This window comes from Podarcis melisellensis, assembly GCF_964234715.1.
Source record: "Podarcis melisellensis genome assembly, chromosome: 12".
Lineage (NCBI taxonomy): Eukaryota > Metazoa > Chordata > Lepidosauria > Squamata > Lacertidae > Podarcis > Podarcis melisellensis.
In genome coordinates this window covers 6,629,996-6,655,616 of record NC_138544.1, presented here as the reverse complement: position 1 = coordinate 6,655,616, position 25,621 = coordinate 6,629,996, and the positions used below count along the sequence as shown (strand labels likewise).

Here is a 25,621-nt window from a genome sequence, read left to right as displayed (position 1 = left end):
CGGCCACACATAATAGATCAAGCATGCACACCATTCGAATGCATTGGCAATGTCCATCAATTTGGGGGGAGCATCCCCTCAAATATTTTATTGGGAGGGCCAAAGACTTCTTGGCCCTTAGGAGTTGGCTCCTGTGCTTTTGTCTGTCTTGAATCTTCTCACATTCCGTTTCATTGGATCATCCCGGATTCTAGGATTATGAGAGACGGAGAAAAGCCTCTCTTTCCATTTCCACACCCCCCCCCCCCAGCTGCGTTATTTTATACATCTCTATCATTTCCCCTCAACTCGCCTTTTTTCTAAATTAAAAAGGCCCAAATGTTACAATATTTCCTCACCGTGTCTGGAATGCCACCACAAACTCCCAACGACTTCCGATTGCAGTGTAATGCTGCAGCTGGTCTGCCCAAAGAAGACATAAGACTTCGTGACATCCTTAGGACCAAATCATGTCACATTGTTCACACTTTTTAAGCAGGTCACTTGCATTTTTAAGAGAAAGCAGCTGCAGGGCCCCAATCCAGTGTGTGCTCCTGCATGTGTTCCTCCTGCATCAGTTGAGTATCATCTGCTACCCCGCCATATTTGTCTCCAAAGGAGGGGATGGTTTTCAACAGGAACCCGCTGCAGGGGCCTGATCCCGTTTACAAGCACAAAAAGTAGCAGGGAAAGAGGGGGAGGTCCTCTTCATCCTTGCAATTCAGGCACTCAACCCGCATTTTCATTTCTCAGTCCAGTAGTAGCACTGACGAAAAGACTAATAAGAGTTATAAAACACTCACCAATTGGTTCTGGTAGGCAGTGACAGCAGTAAACACAGTCTCTGGAAATATAAATGTCCTGAATTCTTCAGACTTCAGGTTGAGCAAGGAAGCTGTATGGTCCTTCTTCTTGATGATGTGCACCCTCGGCTGGTATTTGTGCATTGAATTTAAGATTATCTGGAGAGAAGATAAAGGGAAGAGCTACTCAGATTCAAGTCAACACTCACTACTGTGGGGTATTTAAAGTGCAGTCAAACCAGCAATTCATCTTTTGCTAGATAGGAGTTGAAGCTCACAAAGTTTTCTTGTAAACTTGCTAGAGAGGACTCTGTGAGAGACACCCTCACTGTGCCCTGACAGGGGGAGGGCATAGCTATATATTCTCCTGCCTGCTTTGGCGTGTTCTCCTACTCTCTTACTGCTCATCACCATGCCAGCAATGTGAAAGCATCTGCTAAGTCTGAGCTACGTGCTCCATTTTAAGCTAGGCTTAAGTAAGCCTTTGTAACTGATTTACCATTTTAAGTCTGCCTGAACAAAGCTGTGGTGTTCATTATTCTTCAGCTAGTATTCTGAGTGAGTAAATGTTGTTTTTACCTTTTATAAGACCGTTTGTGTGATTATTGTTTCAAGGGGGAGAAAGGTGGGAAATACCAGGAGAATCCGGTCTGTCTTAAAGCATCCTGGATTACTTAAACGAAAAGGCTAAAACTAGTCCATCTTTCTCTTTTTAAACTGCAAAGGGATGCACTCTGCTGAACTCACAAACTTGAGGAAAGAAGGATAATACCTAATAAATATATTCTCTCTTAGCATCCATTCAAATCCCAACAACTACCAACTTTTTTACTTCAGCCCAAGATTTTCGCAACACCTTTCTGCAACACATATATCAACAGTTCCACAGATCACGGCTAGGACCTTGTAATTAGCAATGTGCAACAAATTGTTCCCTCACAGATATCTTTCTTAATTTAAAGATTTCTAAGAAAGGAAAATGATGAATCAGAAGAATGATGGGACACACTGCAGGTGAGGGGTGCCGAATGCTTCTCTGCATTTAAAAACAATATTCCAGGACAAACCATCTACTCCCTAAGAACAAAAGCTGGAGCAGAATCTTCCATCCTATCATTTAGCTGTTAGTTTTATTACTATTTGCACAGAATTTGGATGCGCGTTCAGAAATGTGATCCTTTTCTGCCGTCTGCCTCACTCAGCTGACTGTGTAAGACCAGCTCATGTTGTCTTTATGAACAATTGCAAAAGCGGAAGGATTTGATGCAGAAAAAGAACTTTCCCCAGTTTCTGTGACTATATGGTTTTTTATAAAAAAAAATTCCTTCCAGTAGCACCTTAAAGACCAACTAAGTTAGTTCTTGGTATGAGCTTTCGTGTGCATGCACACTTCTTCAGATACACTGAAACAGAAGTTTCCAGACCCTTCTATATAGTGAGAAGGTGGGGAGGGGTATTACTCAGAAAGGTGGTGGGAATGGGTGATTGGCAGATAGCTGTGATGAGCCTGTTGAGGACTCTTAACGACTGCAATAGGTCTTACAGGAAAAAGCAAGGGGTGAGAAGGTGAAAAATGGCTTTGTCATACCCCTCCCCACCTTCTCACTATATAGAAGGGTCTGGAAACTTCTGTTTCAGTGTATCTGAAGAAGTGTGCATGCACACGAAAGCTCATACCAAGAACTAACTTAGTTGGTCTTTAAGGTGCTACTGGAAGGAATTTTTTTTTGTTTTGACTATGGCAGACCAACACGGCTACCTATCTGTAACTGGTTTTTTATAGTCTTTGGGAATGTAGTGGTCTTTGCTGATCCTGATCAAAGCCAATAGCTCTCTGTACAGAAAGTATAATCCCAAACACTCTGTGAATAATTGTCTTCCTTGGAGGGCACCAAGGCTCATATCACTAAAAAAAGCAGCAGTCTAGTCCCAGATAATGTACCGCACTACTAAGGGTTAGTTGCCCTGGGCTCTTGGGTTAGATTATATGAGACAAGGAAAGACAATATATCTTTGTCATATTACTGTATTCTTGAGAAGCTGGCTCAGCTACTGCTATTGCAATTTTTTTAAGCTCTGATTTCTATTTCGTAGAAACACACTTTTCATATCAAGCATCACATAGATACAGGTGCAAGACTTCCACCCAAGGAGTTTGGTGCCTTCTTTAGGGTTAATGAATAATGACATCCAGTAAGGACAAACAATCACACCATCATTTTTCCATTATGACAGTGGGGGGGAATAAATTCTTCTTAAAAGCTAACAAGGAGAGTTGTGTGAGTGCAGACATGCCTACTCAGAAGTAAGTCCCACTGAATTCAACAGTAAAATATGCATAGCATTGCAGCCTCAGTTTGTTATGCTTCTTCCCCACTGAAATCAATGGGACTTAAATCAGGACAATTTTTTTCACACTAATGGGCCTTCCAAGCCCATCTCAGGATACTTCCAAGTGGAGGACGTCTATTACAAGCAGACCTGATTTTCTGTGTGTACGAGCTTACTGTGTTAGCTTCCGTACATTTCCATTTTTTAGGGACTGGTGTGGGTTGCTGTTCCACCACTTGCCATCCATCCCAGTAAATGTTTCACAATGGGCAAAATGGTAGCTTGTGATCTGGGAGGGAGGGATAGGCAGGGAGAGATAGGCATTTCCATTAACATTTAATATGGAGATCTTGTGCAAAACTGAAATGTAATACGGAGATCTTGTGCAAAACTGACATTTACTTCACTAAGGCTTGCACAAGACTGATAAAGAGAACATGCCCAATAATACTTCCGTATTATAATGATTATATGGAGGGAAAGATGCACAAGAATCTGTTTTTATAATGAAATGATTTTAGAACGTTGTATCATTTTACTGTTGTTAGCCGCTCTGAGCCCGGCTTCGGCTGGGGAGGGCGGGATATAAATAAAAATTATTTTTATTATTTTTATTATTTTTATTATTTTTATTATTTTTATTATTTTTATTATTTTTATTATTTTTATTATTTTTATTATTTTTATTATTTTTATTATTTTTATTATTTTTATTTGGGGGCAGGGACATGCACACCACCATAGAGCCTGTTTTAGGAGAGAAATTGTTAAATGGGGTCATGGGCTGGTGAGTACAACGATGTTAAGATGCTGGGCTGCTGAACCAAGAGGACAGAAGCAAGGGAAGGATAAATGAGGTATAAATGACAGAACCTTCTCCCCGACCCAAGGCATCCCTCACTCTCCCCATTACATTTCACAACCCTTTAACAGCCACCTAAAAACAACAGCACCTTCCCAACAGCCACCGGGGCTCGGCTCATAACGCCCGTTCACAACAGGTGTGCCGGCAGGTGTCCTTGCCTGAGAGAGCGGACATTGTTTCCCTTCCCACAGGACCAGCTACTCACGTGACCGTGCTGATCCAGCTCGTTGTTTGTTAGCTTCACTTTTTCAAAGGACACCATCTGCTTCAGCAATTGTTCCCCTGTGAACGGAGAATCCGGGTGCACGTACAATCTGGAAAGCCAAGAGACACAGGGCCTGTCAATCAACCCAATCTGTGTTCGGGACGTTTGTTTTTGTAAAGCAACTTCCCAGCCTAGTCTACTAGGCATAGCCACTTAACAACACTGACAACCCAGCTCAAGTTCAGGCGCCCTATTTACTAATTATTATTATTATTATTATTTTATTTAAAGATCTGCCTCTTGAAGAAAAAGCAATGCAATATATGAAAGATTGTTCTGAAGGAATAATATAGGAGAAGGCTCAGACTGAAAGATATGCCAGTGAAAAGAGGTTCACTGGCTCCATTTCCTATAGATGTTAAAAGGAACAGCAGCTGCCCCAGTGGCAAAAGTAATTAGTAATGTATCAGTCTCAGAAAGAAAGCACGAAAATTCAGTCATCTATGGATGTTCAAAATATCCGGGATTCTCTGGACATAGCCAGTATTCAGCTCTCTTAAGCAGTGTCTGGGCAAAAATCGCTGACGTGTCCGGGAAAATCCATGTTGATGTAGATTTGGGCGATTTCCATTAAAAATAGCTCAAAAAACATTCTTTTTATTGAGATTTTGCACACACAAAAAGCCCAACAACTTTGCCAAAAAAACCTGCAGCAACTTTTGTGTCCGGAGTTTCACTTTTTGAAATATGGCAACCCTACTTAACAATATATTCCAGTCAGTGCCGGATTTATGTATAAGCTAAAGAAGCTATAGCTTAGGGCCCCACTCTCTTGCGCCCCCCCAAATTAAAGGGAATAAAACTGGATATACATTTCCAATTGTATTTCAGTCCAACAATTACTTTGATAAAATACATATTTTGTTAGGTTCAAATGGCTTTAGGCCCATAAATTACCAAATAGCATATATTCAACACAAAAAAACAGTGACAATTTGTTGTTGACAAAGGACAGCTGGACATATAAAGGGCCCTATTACCTTCAGTAGCTTAGGGCCTCATCAGACCTAAATCCGGCCCTGATTCCAGGGGTAGACTTTCAGGTGGGGAAGAAAGTGCTGTACAATAGAAAAGCCCGTTCCAGTCCCTCCCAGATCAATGGCCAGGGAAGCGGAGACAGCATGGCATCATTGCCAGCCTTTGCCAACAGATAAAATGGGTGGGGTTTACCAGAGTGGAAACCCCAAGTTACCCCCAGCTGGGTAATAAGCCTTGAAATGGACTGCTAGAGGTAGGGTAGCAGCAGCTTTGGATCAGCTGGAGCTGGTTAGCTAATAAATCGCCGCCACACGCGTTTGCCCCTGCCAATATGATCCTCAGGGCTTCCTGTTAAGTTGTGAGTGAACATATCAGACGACACAGCGATTCTTCAAACAGCTCTTGTTTATTCACAGGCCAGAACAGAACTGAACTGGAGGGTTCAGCCAGCCTGCTTATATAGAGCTCCAGTACAACATAACTGTAACAACTTTCTGAAACTATCCAATCACTGAACGTCACTTTCAATCCCTTATTTGCATATGTGGACCTGAGTGAAAACTACAGTATCTACAGTATCCCCCTGCTAGCCCAGGGTGAGAACTTCAGTACATAACACTTCCCAACCCACATCTCCCCAGCTTTTCATTAGGACTCTTCTGGATGCAGAGCCAGCTCTGCCATTAGGTAAACTAAGGTGGCGAAAGCCCTGTGGGTGCCCCGCTGCCTCTGGTATTGGCTGAAATGGCACCCAAAATCGCAGAAGCAGCAGGGTGAGTAGAGAAGCAGCAGCAGGGCAAGGAAAGGTGGCAATTCCTGTTTTGCCTCAGGCGGCAAAATGGTACACACAGCTCACCTGGACGCCTGCCACGTATGACATTCTCGAATCCACCTCTGCGATAAACATGACAATCCCATCAATGCTAATCTGGGAGTGAGCCCTGCTGAACCCAGTAGGACTTACTTCCCAGTCAATCTGCCTCAGGTCCAGCTGCCTAACTAACAGCAACCCCAAGCCCACTTCCTTGCAAGTAAATTCCACCGAAATCAATGGAACAGTCCCAGGTTAATAGGATTGAGATAAGCGATGTCTGAAACAGGCTCATTAAGTTATTCATTTGCTGGTCTGAATCATGAATGCCTGTTTCTCTTTTAAAGCTTTATTATTTCCTGGGCCTTTCATTCCTTTTGCAATCTCAGTCAAAATTTTATTTCATTAGCTGATGCTTAATGCTTCCATTTTAGATTATTATTAAGCAAATCCATTGCATTGTCTCTCCCTCCTCCCCAAAAATGGAAGATTGTTTGCCTCTTCCCTTGCAGCTGTTCTGATCAAGGCTTGAAAAAACAATGAATGGCTCATGAGTACCAACATGGTATAGTGACTGGACTAAGAAAAGGAAACTCAGCCATTAAGCATTCCAGGTGACACTCTCTCTCTCTCTCTCTCTCTCTCTCTCTCTCTCTCTCTCTCTCCCCCCCCTCCCTCCCTCCCTCCCTCTTGTCCTCTCCTTCAGCCTAACCTACATCACAGGGTTTTGAGCAGGATAACAATGAAGGAAAGGGACTGTTTAGAGAAAAAACAGAATATAAAACAGACAAATCACTGGATAGTTTTACTCAGAGTAGAGCCACTGAATTTAATGAATGTAATAATAATAATAATAATAATAATAATAAATTTTATTTATACCCCACCCTCAGGGCAGCTAACACCATTAAAATTACAGTAAATAAATAATAGTAATAATAGTAATAATAATCCAATTTAAAATACAGATTAAAATGCAATTTAAAATGCAGCCTCATTTTAAAAGTAGCCCATAGATCAAAACCATAAGGTCAGGCGGAACAGCTCTGTCTTGCAGGCCCTGCAGAAAGATGTCAAGTCCCGCAGGGCCCTGGTCTCTTGTGACAGAGCCTTCCACCAAGTCGGGGCCAGTGCTGAAAAGGCCCTGGCCCTGGTTGAAGCCAATCTAACCACCTTGTGACTTGGGACCTCCAAAATGTTGTCATTTGTGGACCTTAAGGTCCTCCGCAGGGCATACCAGGAGAGGTGGTCCCGTAGGTACGTGGGTCCTAGGCCGCACAAAGTCCCACCTGCACTTTACATTTAAAGCAGTTATCATGCCACTTTGAACCATCATGGATCCTGGAAACTGTAGTTTGTCAAGGGCGGTGAGAGGTGTCAAGAGACTCCTAATTCCTTCAAAGAGCTACAGTTTTCAGAGTTTCCTGGAAACAGGAATTGGTTGTTAAACCACCCTGGCAATTGTAGCTCTGAGAGTGGAACAGGGGTCCCCTAACAATTCACATCACCCTTAAACTGCAGTTCCCAAGATTCTTTGGGGAAGACCCTGTTTGTTTAAATGTATGGTGCAGACATGACTTTAGTCTGGTCCATTATTTTTAATAGGTGTTCTCTGAGTAAAACTCCGTTGAACACCGCCCACTATCAGCACATAAACAAGAAACCGATTGTACTTTTACCTACCACTGAGCAACAAGTTATTATTTTGCCCTGTGGTGGATCTTAGCTTAGTCAGCAAGGAGTTAAAAGCACAGGGTGGCTTGCATTGTCAAGGAAACTAATCAACACTCTGTACCAATGTTAAAGAAACAAAACAGAAAACCCCAAAGGAAGAAAAGACAAGCAGAATATTTAGCTACAAGCTAGAACTCATAAGACAGGTATGTCTTTCAAAGGTTTGGTCTGGTTCATAAAGCCATTTAAGCTAGTCGTATTCTGGGACTGGGTACCCGCGGAAAGTTTCACAATAGATTTTTCCAAAAGAATTTTGCTTCTTCCATTCACAGCGCCAGGGAGGGAGAGCCGCTTTGCGCGCTGACAGCAGGAAAAGGAGGATTTAATGGTCATCCGCAGTGAAGGTTTATGAATGGAAATGCTTTCAAATGATATTGGCTAATCCTCGTTAATTTCGGTCTCAGCAGTTGTGGTGCTGAAAGTTATTTCTCTACAAAAATGATGGGGGGGGGGAGCCTGAGGGTATGAATGTCACCAAGGCTTACCTACGGCAGGGATTCCTTCCCCCATGCCCCCCCTTTCTCTTGAGAATTGATCTTTTCGACATCAACAAGTTAACTTCATTTGACTCAATCTCGCGAAGCACGCAACAGATATATTTCTATCACACATATACACACACAGATGTGGCTTCAGTCTACAAATAGTGATCACTGAAAAAATGAATTTAAAACCCCTGGAACTTAATTTATATTAGATTGCCAACATGCTTAAAGTTTGTGTCATTGAGAGTTTCAGCTTAATCTGCCAAAAAAATCCTCATAATACAAAAGACAAAAGCATCAGCTGAAGGAGACAGGCTGAGACCACAGTCCTATACCAGGTGAACTTATTGGGACTTACTTCTGAGTAGACATGTATAGACTGCATAGTGAAGGTCCTATTTCTCAACAAAGTTTATCCACATCTGGACAGTTAGAGAAATTGTTTTGATATATTTTTCCCACATAGGAAAAAGCTTTGATGTGGATAAAGTAGTCTTTACTTCCTGCCAGCCAAACTCTCTATCAGGAGGCCATTCCAAATTCTGAGGGCCACCACTGAGAAGCCCCTGTCCAAGGTAACCATCCATCATATCTCATAATTTGGTGGAATGATGAGGTTGTTTATCAGCCAGATTGACTCATTTCACTCTCTGCTGCATCTTGTACAGGATGACATCAGGAGGTGGCCAGCGCTGCTGGATCTGACCACCCACCACACCAGCCAACACAACCAGTGGTCATGGAGGACTGGAGTCATAGCCTAACAACATCTTGGGGGCAGGGTCATCACATCGCCTGACCCTGCCCTAGACAAACCATTCTAGGAAGTACCAGACGCCATTTTGGAGCAGTTGTGGTAAGGATGAGGTCTCATTCATAACTTCAGTGTGAAACCTCTGGGGCCTTGAATGCTTCACTGACAGGCATCAAAGAAACAACGTTCTCCCAGCCACCTACTGTCCAAAGTTTAAGGATTCAGTTGCCTTGGCGAACTACACTGAAGCATCTCAGGTGCTGTGGAAATAGAGGAAGGCTTTCCATGGGACATGGGTGGCGCTGTGGGTTAAACCACAGAGCCTAGGGCTTGCTGATCAGAAGGTCGGTGGTTCGAATCCCCACGACGGGGTGAGCTCCCGTTGCTCGGTCCCTGCTCTTGCCCACCTAGCAGTTCAAAAGCATGTCAAAGTGCAAGTAGATAAATAGGTACCACTCCGGTGGGAAGGTAAACGGCATTTCCATGTGCTGCTCTGGTTCGCCAGAAGCAGCTTAGTCATGCTGGCCACATGACCCGGAAGCTGTATGCCGGCTCCCTCGGCCCATAAAGCGAGATGAGCACCGCAACCCCAGAGTCAGCCACGACTGGACCTAATGGTCAGGGGTCCCTTTACCTTCTTTACCTTCCATGGAGGCCTCCAAGTGAGATAGCACCCAGGTCAGCACAACTCTGACAGCAGGAAGTTTGGGAGAAGGGAAGGAGTGGTTCATGGGATTTGGAATATTGCAGGAGTTGGGGAAAGAGATTTGGATCTCAATGTGTATTTTGAAACATCATGGGGAACATGAAGGGGTCTGAATTTAGAGTTGTGCTTGGGGAAACTAGCAGCTTTCCCGAGAGTGGAATGGCTTGGCTTACTGAGTTGGATTGCAAACTAAGCCAAGGGGAGCTCAGTCATTTCTAGATATTCTCTCTCTCTCTCTCTCTCTCTCTCTCTCTCTCACACACACACACACACACACACACACACACACACCCCATTTATTATTCAGAAGTTCTGTGGCTACAGAAGCTGAAAAAACTGAGCTGTTCAATTGAAAAAGGGATGGTGTCCCCTTGACTTGCAGAGCAAGTCGGCAATTAATTGACTGCAGTGCATAAACATGACCCATGGTTTAGTCTTCAGTTGAAAAAACAATGTAATTGCATGAATCAAGCTGTAATCTAATATTTTTGACTTGCACTTGGCTAAACATGCCTGGATTTCTTTGAAGTTAAAGAGTGGAAAGTATTGTAGCAAGAAGAAAATAATGTATATATTTAAAGGGCCATTTAAACTGTTCGGCACTAAAACTTTTGCAAGGTTTTTTGGGGGGTAGGGCAGCAAATCCTTAAGATCTCTGGGCATGATTAAGCCAACGTTAATAGAACCTGTTTTGACTTTGATTAGATCACACCTAGGATTCGTGGGGGGCGGAGTGCAACTCTCCTTTTAAAATCTGCTTGCATTTAGCTGGATCATGCATACTGCCATACACTGCTCAAAATTTTGGGGGGTTTCCTATAAAAAAAGCTCAACAATACAGCAGGGATGGACAACCCTTGGGGAAATTTCCTTGGAAGTAATCTGTCAAGAGCTGCAAAACAGTGGTGTGTGGAACAGGAGTCTAAAGTGGGCATGGCTAGGGCCAAAAGTAGATGGAGCCACCTCCTTTTCTCTCACCCCCTTTCCTTCCAGTTTTCCTCCTACTTGCCACCTGCATAAAATTGAACCAAGGGCCAAATGCAGCTATAAGGCTGCAGACTGACCACCTTTGGAATGCACAGAACTTTTGGCTCCTATCAAGGATTTTGTATTCCTGACCATTGCTTTCAGCAGTTGTCAGTTCTTGGTCTTGCCCCAGTACTCGATGGCCCTTGTGGTCTCTTCCAACTCTATGATTCTATTTACAAAGCAACACTGAGGATTCACAGCCGAGATTTGAGGAGTGTGTGTAATGGATATGACTTGCACATGAACTGACCTTGCAGGCAGAGGGGGGTCCGCTTTGCCAGCAACCAGCCAGGAGGACCTGTGGTAGGCATATCGGTACCGCTTATTGTCCACTGGAACGATATCCATCAGCACAATGAACTTGGCTTCCGGGTCCACGCCAGAAAAGGAAACCCTAATGGTCGGAAACATTCTTCTGAAACAGACAGAAGCAAACAAGATGGTGAATATATAAATAAGGGACCAGAGAAAACAGCCCCTTTGAAACTGATCAGAAACAGACATTATAAGCCTAGCCTACCAGAGAGACAGGGAAATTCCAAGCATTTTCTGTATATCTTTGTTTGGGGATATTTAAAACAATCCATATCTCCCTACAAATATACATTGACCGAAGCCGCTCCGCATTTTAAACATTTAAAATGCATTTTAAACTGCATCTTGACAGCCACATGCGGCTCCCAGGCAGTTTAAGAAAGAGAGTCGTGTAAGAAGACTTGTCATGTCCCTTCCAGCGCAGGGTGAGCAAGCCTGAGATTGCAAGTGGAAGGAGGTGTAAAAACCGCAACTGTAGATCTGTAGGAACACAATGGAATGGAATCCTCTGGTCGTGTGGAGCTCAATGGGGGAGATAGGGCAAGGAAGCAACAAGCAGAATGGAGGCTATGCGGGAGAAGAGTGAAAATTAGTATAATAAACAGCAGTCATGGTTTGGATATGACAGCAAGCTTGCGAGTTGAGGCATCTCACTGCACATCCTAACCTAGAGACTGGAAAAATACATATGCCTCCAGCTTTTTAGATGTGTTGCCGCATTAAAAGTCGGTCATACTTCCATTCTGCATCATATCCAAAGTAAATACAGGGGTACCACTGGTTAAGAACTTAATTCATTCCGGAGGTCCATTCTTAACCTGAAACTGTTCTTAACCTGAAGCACCACTTTAGCTAATGGGGCCTCCCACTGTTGCCGCTGCGCCGCCATTGCACGATTTCTGTTCTCATCCTGAAGCAAAATTCTTAACCCGAGGCACTATTTCTGGGTTAGCAGCGTCTGTAACCTGAAGCATATGTAACCCAAGGTACCACTGTAATGGTTTTCTCCCTTAGTGCTACAGATATGCTGTTGGCACACTATTTTATTCCCACTTCAAAAGCATTAAGGCTAGAGTAGGCATATTTAGGTCCTCCTTTTAAAAAAGCCACCATAGAGATGAGGACCACCTGTGTTTGCTCTCAAATACAGTGGTACCTCGGGTTAAGAACTTAATTCGTTCTGGAGGTCCATTCTTAACCTGAAACTGTTCTTAACCCGAGGTACCACTTTAGCTAATGGGGCCTCCCGCTGCCGCCGCCGCATTATTTTTGTTCTTATCCTGAAGCAAAGTTCTTAACCCCAGGTACTATTTCTGGGTTAGCGGAGTCTGTAACCTGAAGCGTCTATAACCTGAAGCATCTGTAACCCAAGGTACCACTGTATATTGTTATGAAGAATATTGTGGTGTTGATAAATGTAATAGCGTTGTATCTATCATCTGCCCAGGAACCAGTCAGAATGAAAGGTGATCTGTTTTTTAGGAAATGACATGCACATTTTTTTTTAAGAGTTAAACTTTTTTTAAAAAATCAAGGGGAATTTTGGCTATGTGTTTCCAATTTATATCCCTCCTTTCCACATGAAATGGCATGAAATCGTGGTATTGTAAAAAAAAAAAAAAAAAGCCTTGCAGGTGTTAATGGCTATTTCTGAATTGTTTAAGCACTCCCGTGTTAAATGGGACAATAAAGAAGCAGTCCAATGAACTAAGCAAATAGGAACCTGTAAAATATCATAAAATGATGCAGCGTGGAATAGGGGTTGTGTCACTCGCTAGTGATTTCACAAGCCCTTAGCTGCAATTTTTGGGGAGGAAACCCCACTGAGCTTACTGGAGCTTCCTTCTGGGTAAACACTCAAAGCATTATAGGTCTAAAAAGATGAAATAGTGTGGTAAACTCAGAGTTGTTGCTCAAGAGTTGCATGGGATCGTGATAGTTCTTTTCAAAGTTCCTGTTGCGACAATGGCATTTTCCCAGCGCTTACGGAACAATATTTTATCAATGGGAAAGTGCAAAGTTCCCACCACTGCCTTCATATATACTGCTTTCATTGAGAGAACAAGTTATATTTTAAGTATATAGTGTGATAAATATGCGTATGTCAACACTTGTATCATGCAGGTACCTTTGCCAAAGGAGATGAGCTTGGTTGCAGAGCCCGGCTGAGTTTTGTATAGGTCTGTGGTAAATCCAGATTTCCTTTGTGTAAAATAGCCTTAAGGAAACTGTAATCTGGAAAGGCCCAGGAAGAGGGAGGGAACTCACTTTTGAGTGTTTATGAGAAGAACGAAACCAGAACCCTAAATCCTCAGACAGGCTTTCCCAAATCTGATTAACTTTAGAGCTTTTAGGTCTGGGTGGGACTTCTGCAAAGGACACTAAGAATGGGGTAACCAAGAAAAGCTTTTAAAACAAACAACAACTACAATTTCCCCTTTTTAAGCCATGGGTTTTGGCTGAAGGAAATTTTGTAATTTAATTATTTTTATACGGGGTGTGTGGAATGTGCAAATTATTGGCAGAAATGAAAACAAGGAAGAAATGAGGGCGAGCATTTCCTTTGAGTGCAGAAGGTCCAAGATTCAGTATCCTAGCATCTCCGTGTGGGACTGGGTGAAACCCCTGCCTGAAACCTAGAGAGCAGCTGTCTGTCAGTGTAGGAAGTACTGAGCTGAATGGGCCAATGGGCTGATTTCATAATAGGCAGATTCCAGTGTTACAAAGCCCCCGAATACACATCAGTTTTATGCCTATTATGGATGGGGTCCTCTGCTTATTAGCTGTAGAGGCTGATTCATATACTGCACAAAGTGGACTTTAGTCCCCAAAAACTCACGTCACAGTACAGTGGTACCTCTGGTTACGTACTTAATTCGTTCCGGAGGCCTGTTCTTAACCTGAAACTGTTCTTAACCTGAAGCACCACTTTAGCTAATGGGGCCTCCCACTGTTGCCGCCGCGCCGCCATTGCACGATTTCTGTTCTCATCCTGAAGCAAAGTTCCTAACCTGAAGCACTATTTCTGGGTTAGCGGAGTCTGTAACCTGAAGCGTATATAAACTGAAGCGTATGTAACCCAAGGTACCACTGTAAATTGGGGTCATCTTTAAGGTGCTGCAAGCCTTTTCTGTTTTTGTTTCTGCTACAACAGACTGATTTGGTGTGACCCTTCTGAAAATAGCATTAATCCATAAATTATATTAATGTAGGGGGGTTTTTTGAAAAAAAATACTAGTTATTTTACAGATTTCAACTGAAGGCACACATTTTTTTACTCCATCCTAAGCTTCTCAAGTACTGCTCATGCACTACAATGTAATCCTACTTAGAAGTAAGTACCATTGCGTTCAATAGGACTTACTCCCAAGTAAGTGGGTGCAGGATTGCAGCCTAAAGCAAAATTAAATAGGTCTAGACAATATCCCAAAGCTGGTTTTTGCACTGCAGCAGTTTATATGGTTAGTATTCTACAGCTCTTCCCTCACGTCAAAATAAAAGGAAGCATAACATTCTCATTCTAACTATTACTCTGATATTAATAACCTTTAGTTGCAGTCTACAAGCAAATCCTTCAAGTGGTCTAATGTTACAGTGGCAGGCACATCACTTGGAGACACCAACATTCAACCCATGACATGCATGTGTTAAACAGCCATCACAGATCAAAAAGGAAAAAAGAGGACAAGAACCTTCATGTCATCTGACAACACCTTCAAACTCAGTATTTTTAGCAATGAGGCGTGGAAGCGGAGAGGAGCGGATCAGCACCTTTTTCTGCGTAAAGGAAGCTTTTCTAGCACAATCCAGATGCCTGAAGCATGGGCTGGATAAATCCACAGTTTTGCACCCTGGCTGGTGATAAACTACCCCTTTCCCAGACTTCTGAGTCAACTTTTTCGCCCTGTGCACTTCTCACCCCTCTTTCCTTTCAGTTGCTCCATTGTAATTTTGCACAACAAATAAGCAAAAGCAGTTGTGCTGAAGCAACATCTCCCCCAAACCTCACACGCAGCTAATGCCTTGCTAATTAGGACCACCAACCAAAGCTCGTCACTATTTTGTGACGTTTTTGGTTAGTCCTAACGAAGGCACTGTCCAACTGTGGATTGTGGTGCCAAAATGTAACCGATTTCTTTGAAGGTATAGCCTTACCTCCCCGATTTGGTGATGATCATCTCGGTGCCCAGGTCGTGGAATTTGTCCCAGAGGTCCTTGGTCTCCAGGCTGCAGGAGATCTTGGCCATCTCCTCGCTGGGAATGATGGGGGTGGTGGGAATGAGGGGTTCGGTGCAGAGGGAAGAGGGGCTGGCGCTGCTGAAATCCCCCGGCGGCGTTTCCAAAGCGGGCAAGTCGCCGAGCGTTTGGGAGCAAGACGACTTCTCCACGAATTGCTCTGCAAATGGGACAGAGAGAAAGGAGTGAGATCGCTGCTCCTGGTGAAGAATCGAGTCACCACAGCAGAGCAAAAATGGAAAAGCAAGTCAGCCTGGAGGAGCAGAGAGGTGAACCTGACAAACACTAGGAAGGATTCCAGCAGAAAGCCAATAATAACCAGGAGAGGAAATGATGCGCCCGCAGAAAGGTCCTGAACTCCCGCAAAGGAAAACGGCGCGCACGAAATTGGAGAGATCGTCGTGGCTATAGCCGATCCAAGACTATCTTGGGGTCTCTTTTCTGTCTGCTTGTCTCTTCCCTCACTCAAATGAACTTACGGCCCCTTTGGGAAAGCGGAGCCTTGAAAACTGCGGCCAGGATCCCGCGACATTAAGCCCCCTGAATTTCTCAAGCGGCAGAGGTTTTTAAACTCCCTACCGCCCTGCGTTTTACGCACAGCAACAGCAGAGGAGTTCGGGCGCTTTTAGGCAGGTAGCCGGCTACACACCGTTACCGCAACTGGCAGGTAAAAGCAATCAAAACGCAGCGAAAGTGTTGCGTCTGGAGAGCTTTCTCCACTGCCGCCGCCTCCTGATTTCCATCGCGTCTTGTCCTCAAGATTTCAGAAGAGAGAACGGGGAAGAGAGAACTTGTCGGTTGCCTCGCAGACGAGCGCAGACGCTGTCCCGAGACGGCTTTGCCCACTCTCGAAGCGCGCCACAGACAATGTTTTGCAAGCAGGTACAAGAACGCTGGCCACTTGCTTTCTGTGGCAAGAAACCTGTGTTTCATCCGCTTCACTTTAGATGTGAAGGCCTGGGAGAAAATGAGAAAGATTGCGCGCGGGAGCTGGGTTGTCCCGTCCCCTCCAGTTTGTCCCTTCCTCCCACCTATTAGTTTCTGAACAATTGGAGAGTCGACAAGGAAATATTGGGAGAAAGCAATTTTCCCCAATTTTCCTTTTCCCCACCAAGCCTACACTTCTCTCTACTTCAGGCTTGTTCTCGGGGTTCACATGAATGAATGAATGAATGAATGAATGAATGAATGAATGCTCTTCATTTAAAAACAACCTGCAAATAGAAAAATAGCGCGCCAACCTTCCAGACTTGCTCTGGCATTCCGTTTTCGTAGTGTATGTTTATTTGTTTATCTTGAAGCATTGTCACGTGAGCTTTCACTTTCCACCTAAAGATTTAGAGGTTTGCCTCCTCACTGAGGCCTAGCACCTCGAAGTGTGACACAAAGCTCCGTCCTTGAAAACATTTATTACCGTACAACGCGACCAGAAAGGTTTTAGCTCAAAAGACTTTGTGTAGATGACACCAAGCGAAAGGGAGATGATTTGCAATCAAGGAAGTTGATCTTTTTAGGGGGTGCAATTTATTTATTTTTTAACGACCCTGCTTACTTGGAAGAAAGGAAGTACCTTTGAACTCCGTAGGCGATTTTCTGTTTATTCAGGATGAGTTTGAACTGCTTTCCCCACCCCAACCGACAGCGCAATCCTATGCAAGTCTACTCGGAAGGAGATCAGTTGGGCTTCCTCCCAGGAAAATAGGTATAGGAGCTGCATCTGTTTGCAAACCACGGGTGAAACACCATGGGGCCCAGCTAACCTTCCCAAAATTCAAAGCACTGTTACTTTTTTCCTTGGATTTCAATAGAAGGCGCAGGCTGCTAATCCTTTAGCATCTCCTTGGGAGTAAGCCTCGTTGCATTCTGTGAGACCAAGCCTAGGATCGCACCTTGAGCCTGAAATCCCAGGCACACTTACCTGGGAATAAGCCCCATTGAACTTAATAGGATTTACCTCCGACTAAACGTGTAGTTCAGAGGCCTCCCTCCCTCCCACTGTGTTCAAAGGGGATTTCACGAGGGGCTGGACATTCTCCTTGGAGAAGCTCTCGCTGAGCCTTCTGTGAATAAACATGTTTAGGTTCGCGCTTCTTGACTGGATCCTGCCCCAACTTGTGATCAACAAAAGAGCTACATAGAATAGGTAGCAGAGCATCTCTCTATTGTGGCTTGCTTCTACCTGCGAAGGGTAACTGAAATTAAATGGTTGCCAGTTACTAGTGAAATGAATTCTTGGAGTCAGGAGTGCCAAGTTGGCCCTGTGACTGTGGGCGCCCAGGCCCGTGGGTGTCAGGCAGCATGCATGGTGTTGGCATGGACATTTGTGGGTGCCGGTCCAGCCCCTTCATGGGGAATTTTGTGGTTGCTCGGGCACCCAGAGCCCCTGGGACTTGGCACCTATACTTGGAGGGTCATGCTCGGACCAGGTTGGGTGGCCTTGGGCCGGTACTTACCTCTCAGTTTAACTTACCTCACAGGGTTGTAGTGAGGATAAAAGCAATTGGGGGGCCCTAGAACTTGATGGAGAAGCAGCATATAAATATTAAGATATAGGTAGGAAAAAGGACCACAGATTTGGGAACCTTCCCAAGTCTAGAGGGAGAAACCGCCTCCAAACACCCTGCGGCTCCTGATCGTCCTGATCAGTCTTCCAAAGTGATCACAAGTTCTTCTGGTTGGATTTCTTTCTCCAGTCCCTCCGCCTGGAGAGAGGCTGTTTCCAAAGAAACCCCCATTTTCATCAGGCGAGGGGACCGAGCGGGAAATAAAGTCATCGCTTGACCTCCTGGCGTTGTAACTCCCCGTGGGGCGCTATCAGATGTGGGCATCTCGAGCAGGCCTCACCTTCCGCACAACTCTAGAGCTCAAGTGCCATAAACTGGAGAAGAAATGCGGAGGGAACTGATCCAGCTGGAGAAAGTAAGTCAGAGATCCCCCCCCCCCCCCAACGCCACAGATGCATTCAGAAAATCGGGTTCTAGTGGTTTGTGCGCAGTCGGGATGGAGGCGAGAGAGGCTTGATTGTGCTTTAGCTAAAACCAGATCTTAATTCTAAAACTCTCAGGATGTTACCCTACGTCCACTTACCTGGGAGTAAGTCCCACTGAACTCGGAGGGGCTTACTTCTGAGTAGGCTTAAATTGGATTGCATTGTAAAGCCCCGGGCCCCCTCTTAGCAGCTGCTTGTTAAATCCAGTCCAGGGCCAGCATCCACCAGGAAATTTTTCTCAAATGTGCTCAGGAGGCTTGCGCAGGAGAGCTTCTCCTGCTGGTCGCGCGCCTCGGCGCTGTTGGAAGCCAACTGATAAGGACCCAGTTACTTTGAAGGCAGGGAGCCTGTCTAAATGCCCCGATTATCGCCGCCCTTAAATAAAGAAACCACTTGAGGGGCTTCGTGGTGGTTGGCGGTGGAGGGAGACTTTATCCAGCTGGCGTCCGAAGCGAGCGGCGCGCTACGGAAGGGAAACCCAAAATAGAACTGGTCCCAGATGGGCAGGATCGGACCAGCGACGCCGGCGGCCCATTCCCAACCAACTCACAGGACGCATCCTGTGCCAAGATTCGGGGCCGCACCAGCCGGAGACTGATCCCAAGCATTTCACCCACTAAATGCCAGAAAACACACACCACCAGTTGGTCAGATACACGTTTCCAACCGGATTAGCCCAGTGAAAGGTTGCGACTCCCTGAGATGTTAAAAACGGCTGAGATTTCCTTCCCAAGGAAATATGCGCAGGTTTGGAGCAGTTAAGATGTGCGCTGCCATCCCAAGCGGAAACCCCTTTCAATTCAGTGGAATCTATTTCCAATAATGAAGCAGATCTAATCGTCCAGTCCAGTCCAGGTCTCATAAGGCAGGCTCGAAGCCTGATCCTGACAGCGGTGTGGGACTGAGAATTGGAGTGATCATTCTGTGATATTATGGCAGTGGGCAAAGCTGTGTTGTAACCTTGGAATAAAGTCAAGGAGGGGTGGGAAGAAGAAGTCTGATTCTCGACCCCTTTATTCAGGATAAATATTTCAGCTTCAGAGGGATCGGACAGATGTAAAACCTCGGGCTTTATTCAAAGTCAGGGTGCGCTCAAATCCAAATAACTTCGTGGCTGGGTTGCCCAACTCATTGATCCAGTGTAAACTTCGGAGCTGAGTGGGGTATTAAAATAATTACGGTTTGGAAAGGGACATAACTAAGGATGACATATGCATCCAGACTTGGGGGTGGACAAAACGTCTCTGTTCCTAACACTCTTCCAAGGTTCCCCGCAGGGCGCAAACTGACCGGTAGTTTCACGCACCATTGAAAGGAATGAACTCTGCTTTTACGCAGTCTCGCTCCTTTGAAATGGGGTTTATTTAGGGAGAAACGCTCAGGTGGGTTGTGGCTTTCCTTGGGATGTAGTTCACTGACTTCTAACAGTCTGCACGCAGATCACTGCGTCTCCCTCGATCCAGGGTGTATAAACGCCTCCACACAGGATCGCACCCTCCGGAAATCTCAAACTCTTCATTTAAAATATCTCACCTCCCAGCAAGGGACTTAAACGCAATGGATGCTTTGTGGCAATTGTTTGGTTTTGCGTTCGGTACCCCGCCCTGGTATCTGTATGATGGAAGGCGGGTTACACAAATTTTTTGATAAATGTATAAATAAAAGTACTATGAAAAGAGGAGAGCACTCGCTTTGTTGGGATTTCTGTCAGGTTTTTGTTGTTCAATGTTTTTGTCACACTCTTAAGCACGATTATGTCAACGGGACATCCTCTAGAAAGCAAGTTTTTAGTTGAGTAAACTAGTGGCACAAAATACCCCATAACTCTCTCCCACTGAGATCTAGCGATTTTTTAATTCAGATAATATATGCCAAAGACACCCGAGGGAAGTTTTAAGCCTTCGCTCTCAGTCCTGGTGTAACCCTTCAAGCGCATTTTAAAGCACACGCTGCCAAGAATCCTGGAAACTGTTATTTACCAACACCCAGAACTACAGTTCCCAGCAAACTATGGTTCCCAGGATTAATTGGGGGAGGGGTGCGCTTTAAGTGTATGGCGCGAACACAGCCAAGTTGCGTCTCACACGTTCAGCAGTGACTCCTAGCTCCAACGCATAAGAATGGATTTCCCAGAGAGCTGTCCCATTGGGATTAAATGGACCGAATTAGATCGAAGTGTAACCCCCAGTTCACGGCAACGGAATCCGCCTCCGAGCAAAGCCAACCGTATCTATGACTCTGGCTCTAATCAGCCGCTGGGCGCGCAAGACTCCGCGGTTGAGTCTGGGAAATGGGCTGAACAGAAGGGACGGCAAGTTGGGCCTACACTTCCAATGGAAGAAGGAAGAGGGGAGCTAGAAGGCGAGGCATGTCTACAGCGAGTCGATTTGGAACACGCTCCAAAGAAAACCCAGTGCCCTCGGCCTCGGGTTTCTTCCTCAGCAAGGGACCAAACAAGGAAACCGAATCAAAACAAATCGAGATCCCGCCCGGTCCAATCTCTTGGTGATCATCTTAGTCGGTTTAGCAGAACTCAAGGATATGGTCGTACCGAATCTCTTTCAACCTGTCCAGGATCTTTCTGCTCATTTTTACTTAAAAACTCCCATGGGAGGCGGGAAGTAATATTTTCTTAAGAGCAGGCGCAAAGGCAAGTCTATGCAACCACGAGCCAGTCCATACTCGGAACAGAAAAAAGGGTCTGTAAATAACCGGAAACAAATTCGCTGTGACCGAAGCTCAGAAAGATAAAGTATAAAATTATCTTTAATGTACAATGTTTGGGATGAGGGACCGGTTTCTATTTTCTACGAAACTTTCTTAAGCATACGCATTGCTTATATTGAATGCATCTTTTTCGTACTTAAAAGCCTTCGGATTTTTGTTTTGTCTGTTTAAATTACCCTTTTTTAAACAACGCCAATGAGAACGCTCGCTCTTCCTAATAACAAAACGCAATATCAGAGTATAATTAGGAAAACCATTAGTTGAGGAGGAGGGAAGTCTCAGGCCAAGATGGCCAAGAAGTTTTTATATATTATATGTAAGACGGATGTTTTGTAAAAAAAAAAATTAATTAAAATTATATAAAAAGAGAGAACTCTCGCTCTTCCTTTCATTCTTCACCAAGAGAAAAAGATAGTTTTCTAAAGGTGCATTATTTCTATTAATGGTTAAAGGGTGGGTTAACTGACAGAGGGAAGAGGTGTGAAAAAATTTATAGTTAAGGGTTTCTGGGTAATGTTTCTTAAACAGCCATAAAGGAAACCCACACAAAGAGCTGAGCAATGATTTTATGAGAAGTATTTTTTGTTAAAGCTTCTGTAAGAGAAAATGATCTAAATACATAATGTACCTAAAGCTCAAAGTGCTATAAAGGTCAAAATCAACAAAATAGTATCTTAAAATAAACAGAGTGCAATAATTATTTGTTATTTTCCTTGTAACGTCCTTGGAGCAGAGACATATTTACTCTTTTCTTAGGAAATTCTGTAATTGAGGTTCTGTACAAGTCGACAGAACTTATTTAAAACAAAACGCACAAAACTGTTCACATTCTCCACTATTTATCATTATCATTATTAATCACCTGCCCTTTACCCAACATTAAAACACAATATTTAAAAACAGTTTTAAATAACTTAGGTGGGTCCTAAAAGGCATACACATCGAGTGTCAAAAGCCAGGTTAAATTGGGTTGGGTATTTGGGTTGACGCACTAAACTTCTGGAATTAGAAGCAAGTTCTCTTACGAATCAAAATGGCTTATTTTCAAGTCAAAGTGGAAAGTTTCACTAGAGAGTATGAAACTGTAGTCCTGGCGTGTTTATCAGAAAGCAAATCTTATTTACTCAGCGGGGGGATGTTTCAGGATGGGACGTCCATCCATGTAGGATAGCGCAGATTGACTTCTGAGGCTTTAAGGATCACAGTCAAAAATATGGGCTCCCTGTTGTGGATTGCAGAAAACCAGCGAAGTTTTGCCTTCGACTTCAAAGGGATGTGAACGGAGTCTTCGTATTGGAAAGCAAATCCCATTTCTTTCAGAGTCCTTAGCTTATGATCACCTCACCCTAAATATATTTATCTGAAATAGGTCGGGTTTACTTTTTTTTAATGGCTTCCAGATTCAGAATCACAGCCTTGGCTATTACGAATCCCAGGGATTCCAGAGGACAAGTTTATTTTGAATACAAATTAATTCCAAGGGAGGGCCCATTTTCATCCTGAAGCAAATCCTGCCAAGCTAAACGTGCTTGCCCAGCGATCCTGGGACTTGCTCCCAGCTAAATGTGCACAGGATTGCAGTCGTCTCCTGTGCAGCAAATGTTCACAGAATTTCGGGCTTCTTTTTTTATAATCTTGATTGCTAGTAATTACTTTAGCTGAATCTCCCTCTCCTTCAACTCTATCTCCCTAGTTTAAAAAGTGTACGAACAAACTGGGGAGAAGTGGTTCCCACTTAATGAGCTGGTCCTTGGGCTGATTTTACAACTACAGCTGCGCCCCAATGTTCTCGGATGAAAAGTTTGTTTTCCGTATCGATGGCCTCTTTTGCCCGGAGAGAGAAAGAGCAGTCCAAGAAAACTCAACTTAGCAAAATCGTATCTGGTTTTTATTTCTAACCGGAGATACGGCACTGGGGCCAGATCCTATCTCATCCCTCTAAAAACAGCTTCTTCTTAAAAGGAAAACGATGTGTCGGATAATCGCAGCCTTTAAAGAACCACGGAACTCCCCGTCGTAACACCGGGATATTTTAATTGTTCTACCAGGCTACTTAGAAAAGCGTTTGCTTCCGTTGCCTTTTAACACTTTCCACTGGGCGTTTGGAAGGCATCCTTGAGAACATCCCAGTCAAGGGGAAGTTGAACGCTCCAGTCCAATTTAGGAAAGGCATTCTCCCACCCCACGAATAATTATTGTTGTGGAAAGCTGTCCTTTCTAAACGTATCCTCCCGCCTACACACACAGTTACTAGGGAGTAAGGCCCAATGAGCTCGGCGCCGCATTAAAACTGCTAACACATTTGCAAAACTAAGCAGGAACCTGTCTGTTTTCCTGCATTGCAGGGGCTTCGCCTGGATGACCCTGGGGGTCCCTTCTGTGATCCTGAGACAGGATCACCCCTCCCTCCATTCCCCCAAGCGATCACTCCAGCACCTCAGGCGAAAGCCCCTCTAGGCTGGGCAGGTGGGCTTGGAGAAGAGGACCCCCCGACGGCGCGTCCCTCCTTCTCCGGAGACTCACCCAGAGGTTTGATGGTGCTCTCGGCGCTCTCCTTCTCCTTGGAGCTCCCGCTGGACATCAGCGCGGCGATGGAGAAGGCGTTCGCCCGGGAGGAGAGCTGCGGCTTGGGGGAGGCGGTGTACTCCATGGTCTCGGAGCAGAGGACGGCACCCCCAAAAGAGTCAGATGGCCGTTCCCTCCTGCTACCCAGACGGCTCCAAAGGAGAAGCGGCGAGGAGGAAGGAGCCCACGGGCTTGGGGATCGGGAGGCCAGAACTTTTTGCCAGACTCCCCAGGACGAGTCTGGAAGGTCAGGGAAGCGCGCGGGCGCAGTTTACGCGGCGACCATCGTTTTCCCTGCTCCCTGGATGGAGGCGAGGGAGAAGGAGAGCGCGCGCTTCGGTGCGGATGGAAGAGGCGTCTGCCAGGGCCGGAGGGCTCGCAATGAGATCCGCCTTCCTTTTTCCTCCGCCTTAATTCGTTGGCTGCCGAGATCCTATCGGCTGCCAGCCAATCAGAGCCTGCCCACGTCAGGCCTCGCTGATCCCACCGGAGAGGAAGGCAGAGCGCGCGGGAGGGCAAGCGCCGGGCTCTCCAAACTCGCCTTTTCTTTCAAAGCCAACAGTTTAGTTCTGGGGAGGAAACTAGAGTTTGGAGAGGTCCTTTTTCGGGGTTTCAAGAGGGAGGGGGACCCTCCACGGAGGGCATCGGACCACCCCTATTCTGTGTTTCAGCCCACGCGTTTTGATTTCTCCATCTCCGGGCAGCTCGCTGGTTCCACGAGCGTTCAGGGTTTGCTCATCACGAAGTTTGTTTATTATGGGTCCAGTCACAATGCCACCCCCCAGGAGTGGCTAAATGTAATATGTGATATTATTGCACACAGGTGGTGTAGTGACAATAAAGGTTTATTATTGTTATTATTAAACTCAAGCAGACAATGATCTGGATTAGAAATGGCCAAAACTTGATTACAGATATAGGTGGATTTTTGGCTCAGGCATTAGGTTGTATAATTAATTCCAGCCCCCGACCCCGGACAAAAAAATATTTTTTTAAAGGTAAGGTAACTCAGTCCCCCCCCCCCCGAGTTCCTGCTCAAAACACCCCCTGTATATATCCACAATAAATGTTCTCAACATTATGCTCTTTTGCCCTGCGTCTAAAAGGAGGCCTTTAGCCATTCCTAAGACTCTTCTTCCTGCACTGAAAAGGATTCAGACAACGGGAACTGCAAGGCCAGATCTCTGGTTCCCAGACTTTTTTGCTCCCCCACCTCAACTTCTCCCCCTCCTTCCTGTCAAGTAGTACAGTGGTACCTCGGGTAAAGAACTTAATTCGTTCCGGAGGTCCGTTCTTAACCTGAAGCACCACTTTAGCTAATGGGGCCTCCTGCTGCTGCCGCGCCGCCGGAGCACGATTTCTGTTCTTATCCTGAAGCAAAGTTCTTAACCCGAGGTACTATTGCTGGGTTAGCGGAGTCTGTAACCTGAAGCGTCTGTAACCCGAGGTACCACTGTACTGACTGCCGCTTTGACAGCCCGCGCTGCCTACGGGACTCCTGGCTACTCCGACCCACTCGGTCCCCAGCATGCCTAGTTCCCCACGAAGTGGCCGATCTGTGTCCGGATTACACCACTCCAGGCTGAGGAGTTTCCATGACCTAATGGCCCTTGAAACGACAAGGCCCAGAGAGCTCCTTCTCCCTGAGGTTCAGTTCTGGATCTCTTCCCCTTATGGAGGCGCCCCCGCCCGCAGACTGAATTGCAGCCAAGACATCGGCTCACCAGCTTAGGGAGAGCCAGGTCTTACTCCCACCGGCTCTCCATCAAGCACTTCCCTATACAGTGGTACCTCAGGTTACAGACGCTTCAGGTTACAGACTCCGCTAATCCAGAAACAGTGCTTCAGGTTAAGAACTTTGCTTCAGGATGAGAACAGAAATCATGCTCCGGTGGCGTGGCAGCAGCGGGAGGCCCCGTTAGCTAAAGTGGTGCTTCAGGTTAAGAACAGTTTCAGCTTAAGAACGGACCTCCGGAACGAATTAAGTATTTAACCCGAGGTACCACTGTACTAAAGGTGTTTCTCAAAAGGAATTCTTATCCTTTTCTC

The 25,621-nt window shown here is 45.2% G+C and overlaps 1 protein-coding gene across 3 annotated transcripts in view; it reads right to left on the bottom strand.

The window, feature by feature from the left end:
* Window positions 1-23,939, bottom strand: part of TBX20 (T-box transcription factor 20) — a 42,840-nt gene extending 18,901 nt beyond the window's left edge. For 2 of the 3 annotated variants that reach the window (XM_081931132.1, XM_081931134.1), the window contains exons 1-5: window positions 23,531-23,939; window positions 15,211-15,451; window positions 10,991-11,155; window positions 4,184-4,292; window positions 783-941 (exon numbers count right to left, since the gene is read on the bottom strand). In XM_081931132.1, coding sequence (XP_081787258.1) covers window positions 783-941; window positions 4,184-4,292; window positions 10,991-11,155; window positions 15,211-15,451; window positions 23,531-23,657 — 801 coding nt within the window. In that variant the 5' untranslated portion in view covers window positions 23,658-23,939. Of the gene's footprint in view, window positions 1-782; window positions 942-4,183; window positions 4,293-10,990; window positions 11,156-15,210; window positions 15,452-18,378; window positions 18,513-23,530 lie in introns of those variants that run through there. The other variant, XM_081931133.1, reaches the window with a different exon arrangement.
* Between the last annotated feature and the right edge of the window lie 1,682 nt (window positions 23,940-25,621).